The sequence below is a fragment of the Conger conger genome, chromosome 13 (assembly GCF_963514075.1).
Source record: "Conger conger chromosome 13, fConCon1.1, whole genome shotgun sequence".
Classification (NCBI taxonomy): Eukaryota; Metazoa; Chordata; class Actinopteri; order Anguilliformes; family Congridae; genus Conger; species Conger conger.
The window spans coordinates 25,063,486-25,087,270 of NC_083772.1; the positions used below are offsets into that span (position 1 = coordinate 25,063,486).

At 43.1% G+C, this 23,785-nt stretch overlaps 1 protein-coding gene across 4 annotated transcripts in view; it reads right to left on the minus strand.

The window, feature by feature from the left end:
- Nucleotides 1-12,831: 12,831 nt before the first annotated feature.
- pdgfd (platelet derived growth factor d) overlaps nucleotides 12,832-23,785 on the minus strand; it is a 44,877-nt gene continuing 33,923 nt past the window's right edge. For all 4 annotated transcript variants that reach the window (XM_061218384.1, XM_061218383.1, XM_061218386.1 and 1 more), the window contains exons 4-7: nucleotides 23,081-23,140; nucleotides 21,923-22,124; nucleotides 19,648-19,862; nucleotides 12,832-17,093 (exon numbers count right to left, since the gene is read on the minus strand). In XM_061218384.1, the coding sequence (XP_061074368.1) occupies nucleotides 16,965-17,093; nucleotides 19,648-19,862; nucleotides 21,923-22,124; nucleotides 23,081-23,140 (606 nt within the window). In that variant the 3' untranslated portion in view covers nucleotides 12,832-16,964. The remainder of the gene's footprint in view (nucleotides 17,094-19,647; nucleotides 19,863-21,922; nucleotides 22,125-23,080; nucleotides 23,141-23,785) is intronic.

Consider the following 23,785-nt stretch of genomic DNA (forward strand, 5'->3'; position numbering starts at 1 on the left):
TGTAGTTGTTTTCTAAAGAGTCATGTTTGGATAAGAAGCATACATTGTCGGTCACTTGCGCCATGCAATACGTGGATCGATGCCAGTGCAGAAAACATAATCTAGGACTTGGTCCATTTCCAGTTGCGTGAACCAGTCATTTGAATTTGGATTTATTCCGCTGAGCGCTTGGAATGGATGCACACTTCACCATGGGGAAGGCCATGCGCGCGATTGAAGAAGGCTAGCCCGCAGACTTGCAATGGGGTTCAGGTGAGTGGGCCAAGCTACTTATTGTTGTGTCATCTACTGTTTTCCTGCGGATGCGTTTCTTTGCGCCAAAATAGTTTAGTATGGGCTTCAGATTTGCTTTGACCGGGCATTCTGTCGCTGCACTGAGAGAGGCTAGTTGGGGAGCACTAGGAGACTGCAAAGCAGTGCAAGAGTGCATTGGGGTACCGCATGTACCAATGAAATTAATATAATGAATGCGGGTTGGAAAGTGTCGTTGTCAGTGTTTTCTTGTTGAAAAATGAACTTTTTGGCCCCTGCTGAGAGAGTCTTAACCACCAGTCTGTGCAGTACTCCACATGCAAATATTACAGTGAGATGAGGCATCCCTGAGATTATGGTTGAGCCAAATTAACAACATTAGGCTTTATAATAGTTCTGCCAGTCCCAGGCCAACCGCAAACAAATGCAAATACTGCCTCTAGTATTTTTTATGGTAACAGAGTTTCATAAAGTAGACTATTTAAAGAAGTTGATGGGTGACTGATTCTTTGCATTACATTGTATTTAGCAGACGCATTTTTCCAAAGGAACGTGCAAAATAATGTGTGCCAAGGTCGTAGAACAAACAATGAACAATGTGCTTGAACAACAAGAACATCAACATGAGAAACATGGACAGTGTTGTTCACCTGACAGAGAGGATAGCTTCATGTGGCCTACCACTGCACATGCTTCTGTTCTTCAAAATGGTTTCCACTGAGTATGAGACCTGAGGAAGAACATAAAAATATTCTTTATAGTTGTCATAGGAACCTTCTGTTTGTGGGCTTCAATTTCTACCCACTACACCTGAACCTCCTGTAAAGGTTTAACTCCTAAGTGACTGTTGTATGCGTCTTGATGCAAGTGCAGTCCGAACTTGGCCTGGACATTTATTTCTGAATCATCTCGATGATGGAATTTTTACAATTGACTTAATCTGTGCTTAAAAAACATGTACAGGCACGGTCCCATTCAAACCAGTGTTTTAACACAATGAGGTATTCTTCTCTTGAGGAACTGTGAGCACGCTATTACTAATTCTTTTCAAACTAAATGTCATATTTGTAAGCTGATGGGGAGGCTGTCCAGACCTTGTTTTAGTCTGTGCTTTCTCTGCGACAGGCCTGTTAAAGTTTTACTGTTGTTAGAGATTCCGCTCCCATGCGGGCTGTGAACACAAACTTCACTGGCCTCTTAGTGAGAGGCGATTCTTCCCGGCAAGTTACAATATGAAAACCGCCTTCACACACAGTACACTGAAATAAGGTCTTATGTGAGGCATACATATTTTAATTTCAGACAGTCTCTACTCATGCACACGAATACAAACAAGCACATGACGCAGTACAAATACACACATAAATATCTCATGCATAACTTAAAGCCAGAAAAGCATATGTGTTTACAGAAATAGCCCAGAAAAGCAGACTGCCGGTAGTTTTTCCCACCAAAGTCCTGACACTCGTGCCTGTGATCATCTTGTAATAAACACGCTGGCTGGGAGAAGGCCTCTCTGGCAGCCTGAAGGAGATGTTTAAAAAGGCATGTGCTGGGACGTGGCGTCGGCCCTCTGCAGGGACAGAGCGGAGAGAAAAGCGCACGCGGCCAAAGAGCAGCCCACTCCCTCAGCACTGCCTCTCCGTCCACATCAGCCACTCGCGGCTTCTAATGATGCGTGGTTGTGTCAAAAGAGCCCATTTATCCAACCCAAACAGCAAGGCTATGGGGACAGAAGTAACCCTGGGGTTTGGCTTCGTCCGTCAGAAATGCAGAGCCGGATCAGCTGTGAGCTGCAGAGTGTCTCTTAATGAAGTCCAGAGCGATCCTGAAATGGCGGCGCATTCAGCTGAGCTAATGGAGCTGAGCGCGGTGCGCTTGTGGGGAGGGGTTCACATGTGACCTGCTGTACTACACACTCCAGGGACTGTGTGAGGATAGCCCCGGACAGACATCGGTTGAAAGCGCATAAACGGACCGCAGGGCTTTAGGACAGGTGAGCCTCTTCGCTTCACGCTCCTCTTCCTCCCAATGCCGTGGACATCAGCCGTGCCCATGCTGCGGGGAGTTGCTGATGATGGTACTTAAACACAGCACTGATGCAACTCTGATGACAGACAGGAAATGTTCTCTGGAACTGCAGGGTTTTAAAACTCGCGGACAATGGTTGTATATCCTTTGTATGTAAACCCCTATTCAGAGTGATAACTTCTAACAAGACTACTAAAGAACATTTCACAAAAACTTAATCGACAAAAAACACCTGATCTGTAAAGGCACTGTTCCCATATGTATTTTCCAGACCAATCCATGGGTGAAAATACTAAAGCGTGTTTAAAAGGATTTCAGAGCATTCACCATTCATTTAGTCTGAAGCTTAGTACAGAAGGCAGTGCCATGCATACCAACAGAATACAAAGCACTGTGGAAAATGATCTTTTGCCAATCAAGTATTCAGCAGGGATCTACACGGAAAAGGAAGTTGTTGTAGAGGGGTTTAAGAGACAGTAGATGAATAAAGATTATATCAGTGGCGTGTCGGCTGTTCTGGACATTTCTTTGTGTAGTTTTCAGTTCCTCTGTAACCCATAGACTACATTCTTTTGACATGGCCTACTGCTTGTATTGTTTTGGTTTTTTTTAGAACTCAAGAAGTGTTGCATTTTACAAGCAGTTGTCAACTATAGACATGCTATTATTGTGGTGCAAATTTATTCTGCTGCACTTTTTGGAAAACTGACTTCAAAAAATGTTCTGATAAGATGACTTCTAGCTTAAACTGAGTACTTGTATAAGCACATATGACTAGGGTTAATGCATGTAACCATTGCAATACATTATTATGGTCAAAATTTGGAATTTGACGTCATTTTCATGATTGTAAGCATCTCAGTTGTGAACAGCCTTATTAATTTGCACTGCTCAGGCTATGTGACGGTGGTCATGGGTGACAGCTTGCCTTGGGGACCCCAGTACAACAACACTCGGCACAATGACTCATTCGGGTACCCGTGTTTGTCCTCCCCTCACCCCGTGTCCTTGCCATGACGTCCCCATCACCTCCACCCCGCCTGGGCCCTTTCACCTTTACTGGATGCTCTGTCATGTTCAGCCCTGGGGAGCTAGGCAGGTTGCATCATCAGTGCATTCCTAACTTCTTATTTTCATTTTCAACGCCCCTGTGCCACCCCATAGCACAAGGTTATTAAAACAAGCTTTCAATGATGTGAAGAATTTGGCCCAGTTTGTAAAATGACGTGTTTATCTTCTTAAGTGACGTTATGTAGTTATTTAATTCGCGTTGTATAAGGCCTCCTGCAGATGCCAAGGGTGAACATCGTTCAGTGCGTTTCAAGGGTGCCAAAGTGACATTTTTCATTGGTGGCCAGGGAATACTGATGATTTGTTTTGGCAGTTGATTAAATACTGTTTATTTAGCAATACTATGCTTCCAGGAACTAATTGGGAATTGGTTATTCTCGTCTGAGCCAGAGTCCCGACAAATCCATTGATAAATGGATGTTGTTACCTGTGGTCATTTGTAACACACACATGCGCCAACAAATGCCATTATATCTGAAAGCGTGTAGGACTACAATTATTTTTCTCCCCTCTCCCCTTCAGAAACACCACTGCCAGTGCGGGGAGAGTAGGCATTTTGTAATGTGTGCCATTCATAGTCTGTAGTCTCATACTACACTCTCGCATTGTCTTACCTTCTAAAAGTCTCAGTCTGCAAACATGAGCGAGTCATTAAAGGATAAGTGCTTACAGGCACTGCTGGGTCAAACAGTATAGGGCTATACCTGCTTACAGGGAAAACCTGAAAAGCAACAACAATATGGCAACTGGAATTTGCTGTACAATCAATCAACCTCACGAAGAAAGCGACCACCAGGGACAAAGCACTTCAATATTTACAGAGCTGTAAATAAGCACTGACAGTGGAGATACGCGGACTGAACCAACCTCGCATTGGGTCTAGTGGAGAGGATGAAGCTAAATGTACAGGCGAGCAAATGAATAAATAAAAAAGGTCATGTTTCTTTTATAAGCAACCTTCAGATCTCTGCCTGCTTTTATGGAGCGCGGGTGATTAAAACGGCTGCTGTAAATCACAGTGTTGCCTGGCACCTCCACGCCAGCAAACGTCAAATCCCTGCATCACCATGCCTTAGTCACATGCATACAAAAACTGTGTTTCCATGGTAACACTGAAGTTCTGAATAGTTGCATTTTTTAGTGCTTATACATAATAAAAATATGAGATGAATTAAGAGACTGATGTGAGGAGCAACAAGCACATTTATAGGCTGTGATGTAATGGTTGCCACTCTGTGATGTGAAGTTATCGCTTCTAGCATGAAATAAATTTGCCGCATCTGAATCTGTGAAATCTGACATATTTCTTTGCCATGGCCCAAACCCTAAAAGTTTCTAATTGACAGAATACCATTGTTGTAATAATATATTTACTGTGCTTTAGGAAATTATTTGTTGAACTATCTGATCATTTTAATGTGTCCTACAGCACTTGAGTCAAATATATACATAAACAAAATTTGTATATTGCTGCATACTAAAATTCTACTTCGACTATGATTTACACACATCATTTTCTATTCACAAATTAATTATTATAGTGTTGTTATTCTATTTAGAAATGTGTTTGCTATAATCAGTGCAACTCATCAAACTAACAGTAGGCTATCTGTCAGTAGAGCATCAGGTTCTATCTGCATGTCATTTCTGCCCTGGGGCATCGTTCTGTCAGAAGTGCCTGATGAACTGGCAAACAGCTAATTAAGTCATGCTGGTAAATTGGAATAAAGTTGTAAATAAACTTCTTAATAAAATAACTGTGCTGACAAATTTCCTGCTGCATTGAACCCTAAAGTTAATTAAATGTAACTGTACTTTGTGAGGTCAGCAATTCCTCAGATAAAACCATTACAATGAACGAAAGCCAAATTATTTATTTCTGTAGTCGAATTGAAGTGCATTACTATATTCTTCTGGGATTATAATTGGCAGTTGTTTTGCGCACTCTTTTTTTTTTTTCAAGGTTCTATTCCTGGAACACGAGAAATAAACAGTAATCACTTGACAGAAATGGCACCACAATAACATTTTGCTCTGTTCAGCACGCTAACTTGATGTAGTCTGCATATATCCAGATGGAAAACAGGCTTCAATGTCTTCCCTTTGATTTTTATTGTCCTCTAGTGCTTACTTGGACCAAAGGTAGTTTCTACAGAAATGTATGTACACAGCTCTGATGCTCTTAGTGCGTGTAGGAATTTACTAAATGTCCATATAAAATGAAGGTTAAACTATGAGCCCATTCATTCTGTCAGAAAACATCTGGCAAATACTTTGTCACCCATTAGCTAAACATTGCTACATTAGTAAACAGCTAGTGAAGAGGTAATACACGTGTAATGAAAGCCTAAGTTACAATGTAATATAAGGAGTAAAACAGCAACCAGAATATTCATCTTGTTTCCATTTATAAATACAATGCTGTTTGCTGTCTTTCCTTCATACATTTACACAAAACTATACAAATAAAACAGTTAGCCAAATCCAGTGTTCAATACAGTTTCCTGTTCTCATTTCAGCATATTGCCTCATTTTTTAAGTGTATCCCCACCGTACAAACAGTGAGGTTGGGATCTTGTGTAATAGGATCAGATGCGTTAAAGATATCTTTCCAGACTTTATTTCAACAGTGTATGGCAGAAACTTGCCATAAGCTTTCCGAAATGTTCAAAAGCAGAGCGGAACATTCAGTAATGTGAGCAGTTGCTGGAGCTACACGGTCACTCTTTGGAGTCACATAACTCGGGCGCTTGGTGGTATGGTCATGGAAACCACTCAATTAGCTCCTCGATCGACGAGATGGAAGTGGACAGATGAGCACAGTGCGGCGTGCGGGCGTCTCTGTCTCCAACGTGAAGGTTACCTGCTTCAGCTCTCTGCTCTGCGGGTGACATTTGAAACAGTGATGTGCATTAGGGAATCTAAACTTTCCTCCTCTCCACCGCTTCCCTGGAATTAACTTCTCCAGGTCAATGGACTTGAAGCCCTTTTGTCCATTCTCTAATTTTAATCTTAAAGGTGGGAAATTTGCACTTTCAAAGGTATCAGGAAGTGACATTTGTGTGAAGTGTGCACTTCCAATTTAATCTGCCTAAGAGCTCTGCTGTCTATGACGTGAGCATGCTGCAGTGCTGGTGCTTGACTGGAGCAGACTGATTTTGAAGTTTCTCTTGGGGGTGGATTAGAGAAGAGCCATCCACTCTGAATTTGTAATACAAAATATATATATTTTACATATGACAAAAGAGATAAAGAAATTGCTCACTGGGTGAACTGTACTTATGACTGTGTCTGTCAGTTCCTCTTCAGTCATTCCATTACATGTAATTTAGCCATTACATGTAATTTATCCAAAGCGACTTACAGTTGATTAGACTAAGCTGGTGACTATCCCCTCTGGAGCACTGTGGGTTTAAGGGCCTTGCTCAAGGGCCCAACAGCTGTGCAGATCTTATTGTGGCTACACCAGAGAGTGAACGGCCAACCTAGCGCGTGCCAGGCATTTGCCTTAGCCACTGGGCTACAGGCTGCCCCTACTGCAGTAAAATTCACAGTAAGCAGATATGTGTTTTGGGAGGTATGCAGGAGGAACACTGCCTGGTTTTCCTGCATTAGCAGATGTGAGTGGTGGTTATCATCAGGGAGAGAAGCAGGGCGGTAAGAGACAGGAGGTAATTCCACTACAACTGGAACAGATTGCCTCTCCAAGGCTCTGGCACAGTAATTGGCCAGCCACTTGCGGCACATTACTGTATCTCTCTAAACGATTGGCTTTGTGCGCTTCCCGAATCTTCCCCTTCATCTGGCTGTTTCACTGCAAATAACTATTTTCCCTGGCAGTGGAGGTACGAGGTGGCTGAGAGTAGCCATTCACATATGACTACTGTGTAGTCATGGTCACCGTAGTCATGCTATCTATTAAACTATTAAAGAATGTGAGTGTTTCTGGTTCACTTGAGTGGCTGATTTAGAAAAGGGCATGGGAAAGGGTTGTATTCGCACAATTTTGTTGAATTCAGTCATTTTTTCAATTTGTGGAAAGTGAGGACTGATATTTGCACCCTTCATGCTGGAGAATATGGTAGTGGTATAGGCCTGTGGGCCTGGAGCGGGGGAAGGAATGACTGTCATGGCTAACTAAATCAGTGTACTCACTTCAGATTCAATATCAGGTGTGGGTGGCACACTGATAAGTCTAGAGTGACAATCAGACTTTTCAGATAGGGAAAAAATGTTAAAGAAGTAAGCAATATGTTCATGACAGCAATGACGTTGTTGATAGTTCCTGTAAACGGTGACATTTTCAGGGTGCTCAGTTTTTTTGATAAATAAAGTCTGTAATTATGACCCCCCAGGAAAGATGTTGAGTATGATTTGTCAAACCTACACACACATTTTTTAAATCAATTCTTGGTGGCAGTGGGGTTTTTTCTTTTGTTAGATAACTGCTCTTGTGGCCTTGGCTTTCATTTGTATTCATTTTGTGTGCCTTTGTTAGATTGGATGCTCCAATGTGTCATCCTTGCAAATCAAGGCTTTTTACTGAAAAAAAGCACAACTGTGTTCATGGTCCTGTACCATGTTTGAATGTTTTGCCACTCCTCCTGTAGGATAGCGTTGTAGCATCTGGAAGCTAGCTCACAACATGCCTCTGCAATCCTGGTCCATTCTGATGCATCCATGTCTGTTTTTCCTGGTGTCCATATAATCTATGGAATTACAGTGTGAAATAAATAGCATATATTCTGTATGTACTAAGTGCTGTGAGCATGAAATTCACATTTGAGCAATTACCCCGGGTCCAGACGCCATTTGCATACGTGTGCGTGTATTGAGAATTAGATTGATTTCAGAATACACCATAGCAATCTGCATACTTTAAGGGAGGGGGGAGGTGTATAAGTGAATGATACAGGCCGAGGCCTAAACCCCTCTTTATATAGAGGTCTATGTCAGTCACATACCTGCCAGGCAAAACGTCAGAAAGTATTGACTTGTTTTTAAAAATGTGTTTGCGATAGCCACAGGCCTGTTTCTGAACAGCCTGTTCCGTTTGTGTCCAGCGCTGGAACAGATTGGTTATTGGAGCCCACACTCAGAGGGTTTTTGCACATTCAGTTTCTCTCAGCGCTTTGTTGTCTCCTGTTTTTCTCATTTCAGCAGACATTAAAAAAATGGCGCATCAGCTCCATTAGCGTGGACGCCCCCGCAGTCTCCCTGGAGCACCACATGGGGCAAGACTCCCCATGCCAGCGTTTCAGGAAAAAATCCACATCTTAGAAAAGAAATGCATAAAAAAATAAAATGGCAGGGCAGAAGGTTGGGATTCCTGTGGCTTTTGTGAGCCGTAAGCGCTAACCAAAACTACGGAAACAGCTGCCACGTTTCTGCTGCCAGTTGGACTTGAGTAAATAAGAATGGCTAATAAAAGGCCAATTCAAATCCTATTGGTTTTATTTAATTCCAAATCAGCCTCTTATTAGACAACGCACAGTATTTTGCGTATTAGGGATGGGAATTTTCAGTATTTTCATGTTTCGGTTAACTGCCGACATTGAATCGATTTAACCGATTAAAAATCTATTTTTATAACTCCTGTAATGGGCCGTACAAGCATACTGTAATAGGCTGAACTACAGCCGAAATGATAAAGGTCAGTATAAGCACATTCATTTGATATCTTACTGCACAACAGGGGCATTATTTTAGGTGGTTGAGCAAAAAAAAAAGACTTTTTGTTTCACAAAAGACAACGTATCTATAGCAGTGTATCACTGGTAATATTTCCAAACTCCAAATATTTTGAAGGCATGACACTGACAAGGGTGATTGCATGAAAATGGCAACTCCTTCAGTGGTAGCATTTTTATAGCTACCACTATAATGCAGAATTTAATAATAATAAAAAAAGGTTAACTGGTTAAGACGTTGGCCATTTCAGTCAAGTGCTCATTTCAGTAAACCGGTTAATCGAGTAACCATGGTCATCCCTATTGTGTATATTTTGTGGTGAGGTAGTTAAACCGGTTAATTGAGTAACCATGCCCATCCCTATTGTGTATCGGTAAAGTTGGATGTCCTGACAGGGATTTGCATGCATTCATATTCTTTTGCAAGAAGTGGTGAGCATCTAACCGCTTTTTTTATGTTTCATATCTCAGTGAGATATTATATATTTCCCATACTTTTTCACTTGGCCTGTGCATCTAGCACCAAATACAGAAGGCTTGCCCCTCGTTCACTGTGCATGAATTTGACTTTGCTACATCATTTGAGGCCAACGTAGCGAAGCACATTGATTTTCCTCGGCTGGTCACGGCTGTAAAATTCCCACCCCTTGATCATATAACGCTTGCATCTCTTCTTTCTCTGTGAGCAGCCCCAGAAAATATCAGTGGAATAGTGTGTCTGACCCCATGACTGCATTATGGCGAAGGCGGAGTCCTTTTTCCCGGTGAGAATATGGAATAAATTCGGCTAAACGAGTTCGTACAGGCAGGGAGAAAAGAAAGAGAGAAGGGGAACGAGGGCAAAAAGACATGTGACCTGAGTGTTCACCAATTCATTTCACCTCCAGCTGAGCTCTGAGAGCACTGTGCAACATTTATGTTGAGCGGTTTGTACAGGTATACTACCTTATGCTTTACTGTAAGTATTGTGGCTTTGGTTTGTGCTTGACAGATGGTTTCAGACCCAGGAATAAGGGGGAATTTTTCATGTAGGTTCAGACCGGAGCTGCTGCCATAACTAATCATCACCTAATCATATTTATGCTTTAAAGCGTCCTTCCTATTTCCAAGAAAGGCAGGATAGTGACTCACGCTGACCCACGTGTTATTACATGTTTCATCAGCTGAATTTCATTCGCTGTTTCTTTGCACTGACAGGCAATAGATAAGCAAGCCTTCTGTATTCAGCAAAATCCAAAATATTGCCTCTCAGTTATTTAACATGGCCACAAGGTTCTCAGAAATGCACATATTTGGGAATAGCCCAGACAATACCAGAGGAAGTGATGCTGCCCATGGTTATGCAAGTCTCTAATTGTTGTTTCCTGTCTAGCAAGACTCGGGTTTCCCAAAAGAATCCAGTGCTGCATTTAGTGGCGTGGCAGCCACGGCAGGCTGAGTCATCGTCATCCAGCAATTTATGTGTGTAAATTTGAACAAGGGGCTGGAAAATTGCTATTCAATTAAGAACAAGGGCCATATCAGACTAAAGCTGTTGAATTTACGTTTTGTTTATTCTAAATAATAGAACACAAGCAAATTCAAATAGAAAATGCGTGAGTGTGCATACAGTAGGTAATCGGTGGGCATTCCGTGTTCATGGTGGTTCACAGGAAAGCACTCTTGCACAGTAGCAGGCAATTGGTGGAGTGTGAAAAATCACCCAAAATCAGGCCAAAAATCACCCAAAATCAGGCCAAAAATCACCCAAAATGTAGTGGTTCTGTGTGCCCTGAAGGCCAGACTGGTCATACAGCAGCTTGCGATATACGTGAACTGGAACAGCTGCACTCCAGAGAAGTCCCGGTCGGAGAAGGCAGCAGATCTTAGTCTGTCAGCACTCAGTCAGGGGTTAACGCTCTGAACTTCAGCAGGCCTGGGGCGCGGCGCTGGATCGGGGCTTGCAGTCGGGTGGGTGCAGCCTCAGATCCCAGATGGAGCACCGCTCCGTACCCGTCAGTGAAGCATTTGGCCTCGATCGGTTCATAAAATGGCCGCCGCTGTGAAGATTTCACAGTCAATCCAGGTGAATTACATGCCTGGCTGTACTGAAGAGGGGCCACTGGGTCTGGCTTCCTGGGGTGAGCCACCCTCCCTGACCCACGGTGCAGATGGTGTGTGAGCGTGAGTGCACTGCAGGTCCACAGCGTTTGATGGGTGAATAATGAAGTTGTTCTGTCAGGTAATGGCGTGCTGGCGATGTGCCATCATGCTTGGACAAGTGGAAGGAATCTTCTGCTTGTTCAGAGCTCTTCCATGACTCTGCCCTCAGTAAGGCACATTGTGTCCACTGGGCTCTTTAGTCGTCTGTGTGCTTGTCCAGAGCGATTCGCATTGCGCTTTCACTTCAAACGTGTTCAGTTCAGACGGTCTGATGTTTGACGGGACCCCGTCCTCTGAGGGCCTTCGGTCAAGAGTCCAGTTCCTTGACTCTTACAGCAGGATCTGTTTGTGCAGCCAGAAAAGCCAGAAAAGCACTAGTGTCATGTTAGATTTATTATGCTAATTTTATTCCCTTTCATCGAAAACAATCTTTACGTTCCAACAAAACAAAGGGGCCTGCTTAAATATGTGTGTACTCATTCGCATGGCTACATGTATGACGATCCACTCAGGAAGGCCAGAGATTTTGAGCCTGTCTTCATTTTTCAGTGAACAGTTTGATGTTTTATGTATGCTTGTGCATAAATATTTTTTTTTACTGCATGTGCATATTTTATTTGTCAAAACAACCAGCTGTTTTCTTTAATAAAACAAGAGCTACAAAATGAATGATTTACTATAGGCTTATTGTTTTCAGGATTACATACTGGGACTAGTGCAGATGAAGTGTTAGTTTTGATAAAATATCCAGGTTTGGCAACATTTTGTCCTACATAGATTTTATAAGAGCTATTGTTTCAGAAAAAAGCACAAACAAGGATGCGTGAAGTCGATCAGTCAGAACGATGAATGCTGATGTCACTTTGACAAAATACAATTCCCCAACTTTAGCAACACAAAGGATGTTCACTTAGTGCATCTGAGAAAATGTTTCTGCTGAACTAGAGGGATTTTCTTATCAGCAATGGCTGTGAGTGCCAGGCAGCTGTGTGCCTCTCTGAGCAGTCATCATTTCTGTTCATTTCCCCTCTGGCAAACCGCAGGCCAACTTCCACCCCCTTCCCCCAATGGATTAAACATTTTCCATTACACCGAGGAGTTAATCACACACACACACACACACACACACCCGCGCACACACACACACACACACACACATGCACACCTTTTACCCTTCACAGTCATGTAGCATTCAGCTAAATTCATAACATTCCAGGATTGGGAGTCCTTCCTTGGCTCTTTATTGGGTGTAGTCATTTTCAGAGCGCACGGAAGTAGGCGAGATCTAAACAAATGTGTTCTGCTCCAAGGAATTTGTCATCAAGATTGAAGAGGAGGCTCTGAATATGACAGGCTGCAAGGAGCTCCCCTCTCTTTGAACAGAAATGCAGATGGAAAATGTAATCTGAGCAATTTGCAGAAATGTCTGAAACAGCTGTGGATTCAAGAGAAAAGCCTCTTCTGGGATCAAATGGCAAGGAATATCTGACGAGGGAAAAGGGCTGATCTTGTTTTCAAGAGCAAAGCGCGGTGCAGTGCGGAGTCAAATGAGGCATGACACAGGAGCAGTGTTACCAAGTTAAGGAGCACGGCCGAGAGCTACGATGCAGAGTGACACGCACATCCTGTTGCAGATACAGTAGGCTTTTGTTTGGACAACCAAGGCATAGATATTTTATTTACACAGTTTGATACAGAACAAAAATGATATAAAAAGGCAAATAAAAAAGAAAAACACAGAAACATATCCCCTGCAATGCCTTTGTGTGAACTGCAGACAAGGAAAACATTCTTTTAAAGGCATCTGACTTTGGCATTCTGTGGGAGGCAACCAGTACTGACAGGTTTTCTAATCTGCACCCAATTCTCCATGTAAATATACTATATACATACTGTATGTACACTGCGCTCTGTCTTTGCATGGGAAGGGTTGCAGTTTTGTAGGAACACTTGAAAGCCAGCTCATTAACTTTTTTTTTTTTGTCTTAAAATGTGTTTCCTGTCATGAACTTGCGAGTCTACTCTTCCTCATCCTGATCAAAAAGTATGGATCCGGCCTGTTTTCAGGCATATCAGTGTTGCACAGACTTCCCAAATTTCTCTGGAATTTCTCTCAATGCTGAGGCTAGCATGATCAGACATATTCAGGGACTTCATATCGAGAAGCTCTGTGGAAGGCCACACCATTATTCCCATAAACTTTTACTGGCCCATCAGACTGCTTGATGATGGTTTGGGGCGATACAGTTTACTTACTGTCCCCTCTCAATAGTTGTAACTGCTTTTTCACAAGCAGGCACTTGGGGGTAGGTAGGATTCTTGCCTTTTTCCATGACTGTGTGGGTTCCTGTCTCAGTCCAAGTACTTACGCTGCCATAGTAAGCCCCTGACAGTAAGCCCCTGCCCACTCTATTCTCTCGTCTCTCTGCATCTTTGTTCTCTACCCGTAGCCCTTCCCTAACTCTTTTACCCCCTTTCTCAGCCGCCTGTAGCCTGCTGTCTGACCCCCGCATGCCCACCTCTCCAGACTGCCACCCTTGGACCACCACCTGCAGATGCCTCCTATCCCCTAACTGAAACTGACAGATCATGTATTTGCGAACCCGCACTGTAAACCAGGCAGAAGAGAATGCCCCATACTGAGTTGGGGTGGGGGTTCAGGCCAGGGGAAACTGAAATACACTTAGTGACCACTTTATTAGGTAAACCTGTACACCAGCTTGTTAATGCAAATATTTAATCAGCCAATTATGTGGCAGGAATTATGTGGAGGTTTAGCTGTTTTTCAGACCAAAGAAATTAGATCTAAGTGACTTTCATCATCAAATGATTGTTGGGGCCAGACAGAGTGGTTTGAGCATCTCAAACCGCTCTCCTGGGTTTTCCATGCACAACAGTCTCCGTGAGTTTGGTTTGAGAATGGTGCGAAAAACAAAAAAACATCCAGTGAGCAACCGTTCTGCCGGCAAAAACGCTTTGTTAATGAGAGAGGTCAGAGAAGGGCCAGACTTGTCAAAGCTGACAGGAAGGTGACAGTAACGCAAATAGCCACACATTGCAACAGTGGTATGCAGAAGAGCAACACACAATGCGTCAAATCACTTAAGTGGATGGGCTACAGCTGCAGAAGACCAATACGTATAAAAATTAAGTCTAATAAATACCTAATAAAGTGCTCACTGAGTGTATTACAAACCCTTTGTAAAAAGAGCTAGATAAATAAAATGTAATTGAGTGGTTTCATTACAGCATTGGTCGTCACATGGACCCCTGCTGTCTCAGGCTCAGGCCTTTTACATGGAGAGACTGCCTCCACCTGCTCCTTTCACTGTGTTCAGAATGCAAATGCCGGGGCTGATATGAGCCTGGAGGGCACTGGAGCCGCTCGTACACAGCCTTCACGTGCATTTCAGTTACAGCCTAGTCCCCTCTGTCTCCTCATGTGTCAGAAATGTGTTGGGTTTCACAAATTACATCCATTTACTGCCCACAAGATGCATGACCTCAGGGTATGTGATGTAGTTTCTGAATTGAACCGGGTCCCAACGTGCAGATATGCTGCAAATAAGAACCACAAGGCCAAAAAACGTGTGGAGCTGAAAAGCAGGACCACTGAACTGCAGAAAGGATTCAAGTCATGAGTCATGTTTTCTTCACTCTCATGTGTACGGCCAGAACATTATTACTAGGTCACATCACCGTAAATCATAAATATGAGGAACTGTAAGTTCTAGTTTGTTACTACACGAGATGCATTGAACCTAGGAACAAATGTTGTTTGCTCGAAAAGTTGTCAGTTTTAGCCTGGTTGTCTGCCCATATGTTAAATACACAGTATTAACTCATTACCCAGAGCACTAACTTGGGAAGCTAGTAGAAGATAGTAATCTAATTTCCCTCTAGGCAGTTTCAATTTTTAAAATGTCTAGTTAGTGTTAGCAATAAGCAAACTTTGCTGTCGTAATTGATTTGGCAAAATGTTTAGTTTTTTTTTAATAGCAAATCTTGTCATACATTATTTTTTATTAGCTATGCTAATTTATCAAACCATTATATTACATAGCTAACAATTGATCGGGCTTGTTAGAAGTTGTGCTAGTGGATAGAGTCCAGGAAAGGAGTCTTACAAATTTGGGCAAGCATCGCATGTTGGAAACTGTTCAATGCAGAAACAATGTAACATTACTTGACATCAACAAACTGATAGCATGCGATTTAAATATGACACCAAAGAAATGTTCCACACCCTCTGGATCGACTGTTGGCAGTAAATGCTAGAAATAAACTGCCTTATGTGGAAGTGAGGCCTGGGTACTACTTGATCATTCGATTTTTGAAACACAGAAGCTGCTTTCTACAATGGGGGAATTAAACCCAATTAAGAAAGGTTCAATTTCCAGCTCATTTGCTGAAAAAATTGACAGGTATGTGGCAAGGATGTCGGGAGGAAGGCGATACCATTTTACAGCTTTCACAGTTTTTATCTTTTTCCTCTTAATACACACAGTAGTCGAGTCAAGTAAGTGTTGTGATGGGACATTTTGATATTGGCAATCTTCTTCGTTAGTAGAGTTAGCCTGCTTATGCAGAGGAGGCGGATGCCAGCTCGGCCATAATATTGGATTGAGAATCAATTGCAATTCAGCTACAGGGAACCCCTCGACAGCTAGCTTATTAGAGCTTCTTTTGGGATAGAAAAACTGTCTGTAATTTCACTCCCTATAAAGTTTAATCAAAGCATCCTTTTAAAAGGTTTACAATTAACAGATTACTGGACTTTTCTCATTACATTTATTTTTTTTTTGGCTTTGAGAGGAGGGAAAAGTACACCGAGATGCAAAAACACCCTTCTTGGGTGACAGGTCTTCAGGCATTGTTGTCTGAATATGGGTGTATTTAAGTGCTCAACATTCAGTTTTCTTTTAAGCTGCTCATCTCACTGTGGTTCTCAGAAGGGAGGAATATGATGAAGTCCCCGCCTACGTTCCCTGGGTTTGATGTTAGCCAGCGATGGGCCAGTCAGGCTGGAGGTACCACCAAATTCCATAAGCATTTCTAAACGGAAAATAAATTACTCTGACCCCTATTTCTTGTAAAAGCTGTGGGCAAAATATTTGTGGTAAGGTGGATTCAGTCACCATACAATACAGTAACGAATATAAATAGACTGGTAAAATCTGTTTTCCTGGCAAAACAAACCCCAATGAGAGGATATGAAGGGACGTGTCTAAGGACTATGTCTTTAACCGGTTCTCGGTCTTTAACAATTTTACTGTGGTTTGACCCAGAGACCCATGAGACTGACCCAGTCAAAACAAGGAAAGAAGAGGGGAAAGGCACAGTAAACAAAAGCACATTATTACACATTTTAAAAGAAAGTGAAAGAAAATCAAATAAATAATACTGTTTTCCTTAGAACCATGGATAGACCCTGGATGATTTTCTTACTCTTGTTGTTTGATTATTTTTTGAGACTGTCTTACTATTTTTGATATATACTGATATAGCATTACTCTTTAAGAAGAAAATAGAGGTAAACACATACACACGCATACATATGGGTCTATACACACTGACACGTTCCACCCAGACCTCACAGGGTTAAGGAAAGCTGTGGCTTAAGCTGGGGGGCAGTAATTCACTTCGCTGAAGAGAGAGAGAAAGAGAGAGAGAGAGAGTGATGGCTCTTGCTGGAAAGAGAGACGAGGGAGAAGCTCTTAAGGAAAAAAAAAAAAGACAAGACAAAGGTCCTGGGCGCCATCTCCCAGCATGCCCCTCTCATCGCGGGGGTCGGGAATGGCAAATGCAATCACAGCGCTCGTGGTGCTGGATCTGCACCTCCTCCAGGACCCAGCGGGCCCGGGTCCTCCTCCTGTAGTAACCGGGCTCAGGAGAAAACTTCAGCACCTGAGGGGGGTACAGAAACAGGAGGTGGGGAGGAAGAGCCAAGGGTTGGTGAAGGGAGGGAGAGGTAGAAAGGGGGAACAGAACGGAAGGTGGAGAAAAGGAGTGAGGAGGATGGAGGAGAGGGAAGAGGAGAGGGAAGATCTCTGGTTTAGAATTGGAACCGAACATTTACAAACGTGACCCTGACTACATCCCTGGACATCTGCAGCCACCCACTTTGACATAGCATCCTGCAAAATGTGGTTATTTTCAGTGCTGCCTATTATACAAGCAACACTGAGATAGCAATTTGTTTCATTTTCCCAAGCCTTAATAGATTTCTTTCTCAGCCATGCTTTGAGATGGATAAGATAGTGACTCGACTGTTGTCATGCAGTGCCTGTGGAGCAAACCTTTGAAGTTAATAAATAATACCTGAAGCTGCATATTGCACATGCCCTGTATGCAATGGGAGCAAGATTCTTCAGATTAAGATTCTGATGTACTTAATTTCTTTGGTTTTGCTCAAAATTATGCATATTTGGATTGATGAGCAGTCTTCCACAGGAAATCTTTACTTTCAAAAACAGGTGCCTCTGGGCAGCCAAAAATTGTGAGTGACAGCTGTCAGATGGTTGTAAGGAAATATTCAAAACAAAGCATCAACAAGCCAACTGTTTCCTACGGCAACATTTGATTAATGGATTCACTCTGCCTGTCAATTGAGTAGCTGCCTCTAGATCCACAAGAGCAGCTTGCATGATAACAGATGATGATTAATTCAGTTTCCAACTTTTCAAAGCAAAACAAACAGACTTGCCCCCCCCCCCCACACACACACAGAGATGTACTGTAAATGGTTGAAGTGACATGTTAACCAGGGGGCTTATATATGTGCTCGTGGTCCAAATTAATGTGCTTGTTGCAGTCATTACTGCCTATAGCTGCATTGTATGGCCATATTCTTATTTAATATTCACATTGTCTTATTTCATCACCTTCAAAAGGGATCTATGGTAGGTATTGGAACATAGAACAATATAGGATGTTAGATTAGTCATGAAGTACCAGGCTTTGATAAGTCAACATAATGTGGTACTTAGGGCATCCAACAAAAGTATTTTCCATTTACACAATTTTCTTATTTGTTTTAGAAAATTCAAGCTTCAAAGAGAAGTAATTGTTATGGACAACTATGAGGAACAGTAAACCTTATTTGCAACCCTTGAAACATTTTTGTCTGTTCATCCTCACGTACGACAAGGAAAGTGTTCATTATATATTAAAGATTGTAAAATCCAATGTTAGAAAAATGCAGCAAGAAACACATAATCCAAAAAATGGAAATCACTAATCTGACATGATATGAATCTGAGCTTCATGAAGTGATGCACTTTATCAGTCCAGCGACCAGGCTGTGAGTATCCAGAGCACATTAGCTGTCGATGTCTGGTGGTGAACTTTAGAGATTAGAGTTGGGTTTCAAAGGTCGGCTACTCATAAGCTTATCTGCTGAAGAATTCATTTCTTATTTACTGGCATTCAAAAACGTGTGGATGATTTCAGATATTGGGCAAATCTTGTCTCTGGTCTGGAAAAGTTGCTCGGGTAGTGTAAAGGCCAGGGCCTGACTTATTGTAATGCAGAGTGTGTCTCTTACTGCTGTGGAATTTTGAGATAATTTTGTAGTTACAGAGTGACGGGCAGCTGTGTTTTATAAAAAGAAACATGAACGCTCTGATAAGAGCCGGGGAGTGAACTCGCAGACACATTCCCAGACGCCACAGGAAAGCTATGTTTCCACAAAATGGAAACCTGGACTGCTTTTCTTCTACCTATGAGCTCCGACTGCTCTGAGCCATGGCCTGCCTCATTCTATGTAGCGAATGGCAGGAAGTCAAGGAGATTGCCACGCCTCTTTAGGGTTTTTTTTTGGTGAGGCAATGCAACGAGGCAGAGAAATAAGAAACGGCGACAATAATATTTTTGAGGTAGTAAGTATGACGATCAGGAAGGCCAAAGAATATTATGGTTCATAATATAATGGTGGTCCGTGCACTGAATTTGGAGGTAGCACTGCATGTAACAGTATAGCATAAGTAATCCTTTTTAATCCAGGCCAAATGTTAACCCATATGGAACCAGTTATGGTATCAGCTCTTCAGTTTCTCTGCACTGTTCTTGGGAAATGTGACATTTTCACCATGGTATGGGTGGAGGCAGAGTAGATTGCACCATGTGTGGAAATGGGTTTGGAATGTGGAGGTAGTGCTGGTGAGGATGGGGTGGTGTGGCAGAGAGGGAAGTTGGGTTGGTAATGGACAGAGGTTCGGTGGGGAGGTATATTATTGTGCAAGGCAGGGCTGTTTCAGGTTCTTGTGGGGTGCAAGTATGTTAAAGGGATGATTTTGACAGAGGTTTGGTTGAGGGCTGATTTGGCTGGAGGTGTGAAATGCATTTCATGACTGAAAATTCAGAGAGAGTATGGCAAGGTAGGTCTGTTGTACTGCATGTGCAGGCAGTAGGTGAGCATTAAAAGAGAACAGAGTGGGGTGGAGGGGACATTTTGGCGTACCTCGTATAGCTTTTCGCTAGTCTTGCCAGGGTTGCAGGAACAGGAGTGCCAGTCCTCTGTCCCACAAGCGCAGTTTCCCCCGCAGCGCAGCGCCAGGAGGCATCGTGGGAAAAATACAGAGTTGGTGGCCCTCAGCTCCTCCCGCAGGTTTACAGAGAAGTTTCGGGGGGTGCAGCTGTAGCGTTTCACATCCTCGTTCAGCCGGTCCAGATCAACTAGGGGAGGGAGAAGGTGAGTGGAAAAACCCAGCCCTGGAAATGCCCTGGTCTCTGTAGGGCAGACTGCCAATGAAAACACTCCATTACACCTTGGTATAAGTGTGGAAGGTTATTTCTCTTATGGGCAGCTAGATATCTATTGACTTTTTGAAGTGATATCGCTATGCATTTAATTTAATTCACCGATAAACCCACATATTTGGCTCTCATATTGCTGAGATACAGTGATCCTTTTTATCCTCATAAATGTATTCTTTCAACAGATGTTCAAACAGTACCTTCTGGGTGGCTCAGTCTGCACTGGTCAGATTATCTCCAATGAACATTTGGATTAGTAATGGAACACTGAGGCTTCAATCACCCTTGAAATGGGTGGAGTTACCATGTGCAATTCAGTGATTAACTGGTTTGAACAAATCATGTTTTTTGTGGAAATCGTAGTCTTTTGCACAGGCTCATAGAAGTTGTTGGGTCACTCTTGGGTCTCTAACTGAAATGGCTGCCTGTGTGCCAATGGACCTTTAACAAAGCAAAATCTGAACAAAATCACCCAAATTCCAAATTGCAGAGAGGGAATAAAGACACAGACAGACGCTACCTACGGCCACAAGCTGCATTACGGATGGGCCAGAGGTTTGACATGACGTCAAACAATGTAATTGGACTGGGTCTACTGCATTGAGCTCTGAGATCTAATTTTCTCATTTGCTTGAAAAATTAAGACAAATTACCTTTTAATTGAGCTCCCTTAATTGCTCTGTTACTGTGGTTGCAGAGGGAAGATTGTGATGGGGAGGGGATGAGTAGTTGAGGGGAATGTAAATTAAATGTAAAAGGAAAAAGAATGTGTGCTGTGGGACATTTGCAAAGCTGCCTTGTCTATCAAATGGGTTCAAGAGGCCAGGTTTCACATGGCAGGGGGTATTAGGAGTTCATATCCCTTGTTTATCTAGTTTGAGGAGGTATTAAAGGTTTTTTCTCTCCCTCGTAATGAAAATAAAGGTAACTGCTGACCGCAGTAACATTTCTGGCTGGCTGCTCTGGCTGAATTTGCAATTAGAGCCTGGGGTCCACTCTGCATTAGGGCTTGCGGCAGGTCCTCCATCAGGCACAGGGGATTGCGGGTCGGCTCTGCCGGTCTGCAGTGTTGACTCAGGAAGCGCTGATCCCTCAGAAGCCCCGGCAGGAGGCCTTTGAGGCCTGCGGTCGGCTCTACACGCGAGCGCGCGGAGAGAGCGGGGTAAGCCCGGCCAAAATATGAGGTTTCGGATCGCTAAACATAACTTGAGATGTTTTTGTTTTTCCTCGGATCAAAGGGAAGCGGTCTGACAAATGAAAGCCCCGCTGGAGGAGCGTGTGCAGGAAAGCGGCCCGGCCAAGCCTCACGCACTTCATTTGATTCATGTGAATATGCAGCTTTGCTGCTTTCTTCTGTATGACCTGGTTACTGTGGCAGGGGCCTGGCATGGTTGCCCTGTAGGCCTTATATGGCTGGGCTGAGGATGTCCTGAGCCCAATCCTTTATGGCTTGCCTCACACAAACCGCTTTAGCGACTGTCCTTATTTTTGCCAAATTAACCAGTACAGCTGGAGGAGATGAACCATGACTGGAGACCCAGTGACCACCCTTCAGCGGCTTAACTGGCAGAATTGTGAGGGTAAATCATGCAATATTACAAGGTTAATATTTACCAGTGTGCAATGGCTGAGCTATCCAGGAATACAGCGGAAGTGTAACAAAAGTCCAGGTGAAACTGAACATATCATTGAAAACACTCCATTACACCTTGAAGTGTACCATTGTGTTGTGTAGCCACAAGCTATTTTATGTTCATCATTTTTTATTGAGAAGCTACTTCTTTGATGGACTAATAAAACTCTCCTGGCCTATTAAAGCCAGACATCCCACAGAGAGATCAAGAACCTTTCCCTTCGTTCTCACAAAAAGTGGCACACAAACCGTACCGTAAGCTAACAGAAAAGAATGCTCAAATAGGTGGAATCAGAAACTGATTCCCGTGGCCCTGCAAGGCCACAAACCTAAAGGCGGAGCTTACTCTTGTGCTTGCGGTCATGGTGGAAGGTTCTGGGCTGGTAGTGTCCGGTCTCCTTGTACAGGCTGTCCAGGTCGTCCTGCCAGGAGTCTGGGTTAAGGTGCTTGAGGAGCTCCTCCACCGTGTCGAACGCTGCGATGGTGTGGTCCAGAGCCGCCGCGGTCAGCGGCGTGTCGGTCACCGATGGAGGGAACGCGGCCGGACCCTGGGGGAGGGGTGGAGTGGTTCATAAAGTCGAATACGAATTATTGCCGCATGCTCTCCTCTGCAATTAATTATTTGGTTTGATGAACATCTGACATACAGTGATTGCTCTTTAAATTCAAAATTAATTAAGTGTAAATAATTGGCACAGAAATGTAAATGTAAAATGCAAACAGTGCAGGTAATGTGCTGGATTTTAAGCTTACGAAATAGTATTCTGTTCTTGCACACAGAAATTTTTTTTTTCCCAAAATGATATTTGTAAAAATGATGTTTAACTTTGTCCACCCTTTCTGTGTAAGGATCCTGTCAATTTCCTCCAAATCCTTTGCTTTGCACTTTAATACAAAGGTTCAAGATGGCGATTGTAAAACAGTAATTTTGTAGTCACTTAACCATGTCTCAAGTGACTGTGAGGTAGTGCTTGGGATCATTGTCTTGTGGTGCGTGTGGCTCTGTATCTGTACATATTTGCACTGTGAGAGTTTGCATCACTGTCACCTTAAATACTGCTCATTTAGCATGACGGGCAGCGGCTGACTCTTGCAGTTGGTTATTATGAAATCAGTCATTGGATGACAGCCCATTCTAATCACAGGCCCTGTCCCTGTTCAGTATTAAGAGCATACTTAAGGTTCAATGACACCTTTATCAGTTCATAATGTGGGATAAATTACGCTGTAATGACTTTATTTAAATGTGAAGGGGAAATGCCACCTGAGGGGAGCTGAAGACAGTCCTTTTCACACCTCTGTGTCTGAGGAAAGGAGGGGTTAGGGTGTGTACGAGACCTGTAAAAACTGAACAGGGTGAAAGATTCTGTATGATGGTTGGACATGCCGTCTCTCTCCGTCTCTAATGAATTGTGGGGAGTGCAGGACGGTGCTTCCTCTCTGCGGGTGTGAGGAAGCGTGTCCGGGTCTTCATTTGTCACAGGCAGTGCAGCACAGCACTCACCGAGACGGAGATGGTGACTGCTTCCCAATTTGTTTCTGATGCCGCGGGCTGGGAGTCGTCCTGGGGGGGCAGAAGCAACGAAACAAAAAAGAGCTGAGAAATCCGACTCACTAATCTGTACCCATTAGACTCAATCCATAATGAAGGCAAGCAGCGTGAACAGAACTTGCTAGCGCAGGAATGATGGGCGCGCCACACACAAGGGGTTGCCAGGTTCAGTCTCAGATGGGCCATGTTATGGAGTTCAGAGATGTGCTTGGGTCAAGGGCTAATTAATACAGGGAGTGTCAGGAGACTCCAGACCCTATCCACTCAGTGATTCCCATGATGTCATTAGACCTGAGAGGGATTGTCAAACTGCAATGCCAGAATCCCGCCAGGGCTGTCATTAAATAACTCGGCCAACTTCCTTCAAAAATGCAATTCATATCAATGTATGTATGCAGAGATTCTGTTTGTATCAACCATTCATTTCTGTTTCTCTGAGATATTATACGATCAGTGCTTTACAGTCACAGAGCCCAGGAAGGAACAACAAACTAAGTTAATTAAGAAAACTGTCTCCAGGGAGATCGGATTTATGGCGAAGATAAACAGTAACTTCGTTTTGAGTTCACAAAGTTTGCTCGCATCTCCATTGTGTCTCGCGAATGTACAGAACACAGGGAGCAATAGTTCACTGGTGTGAACATTTTTCTTTCATCT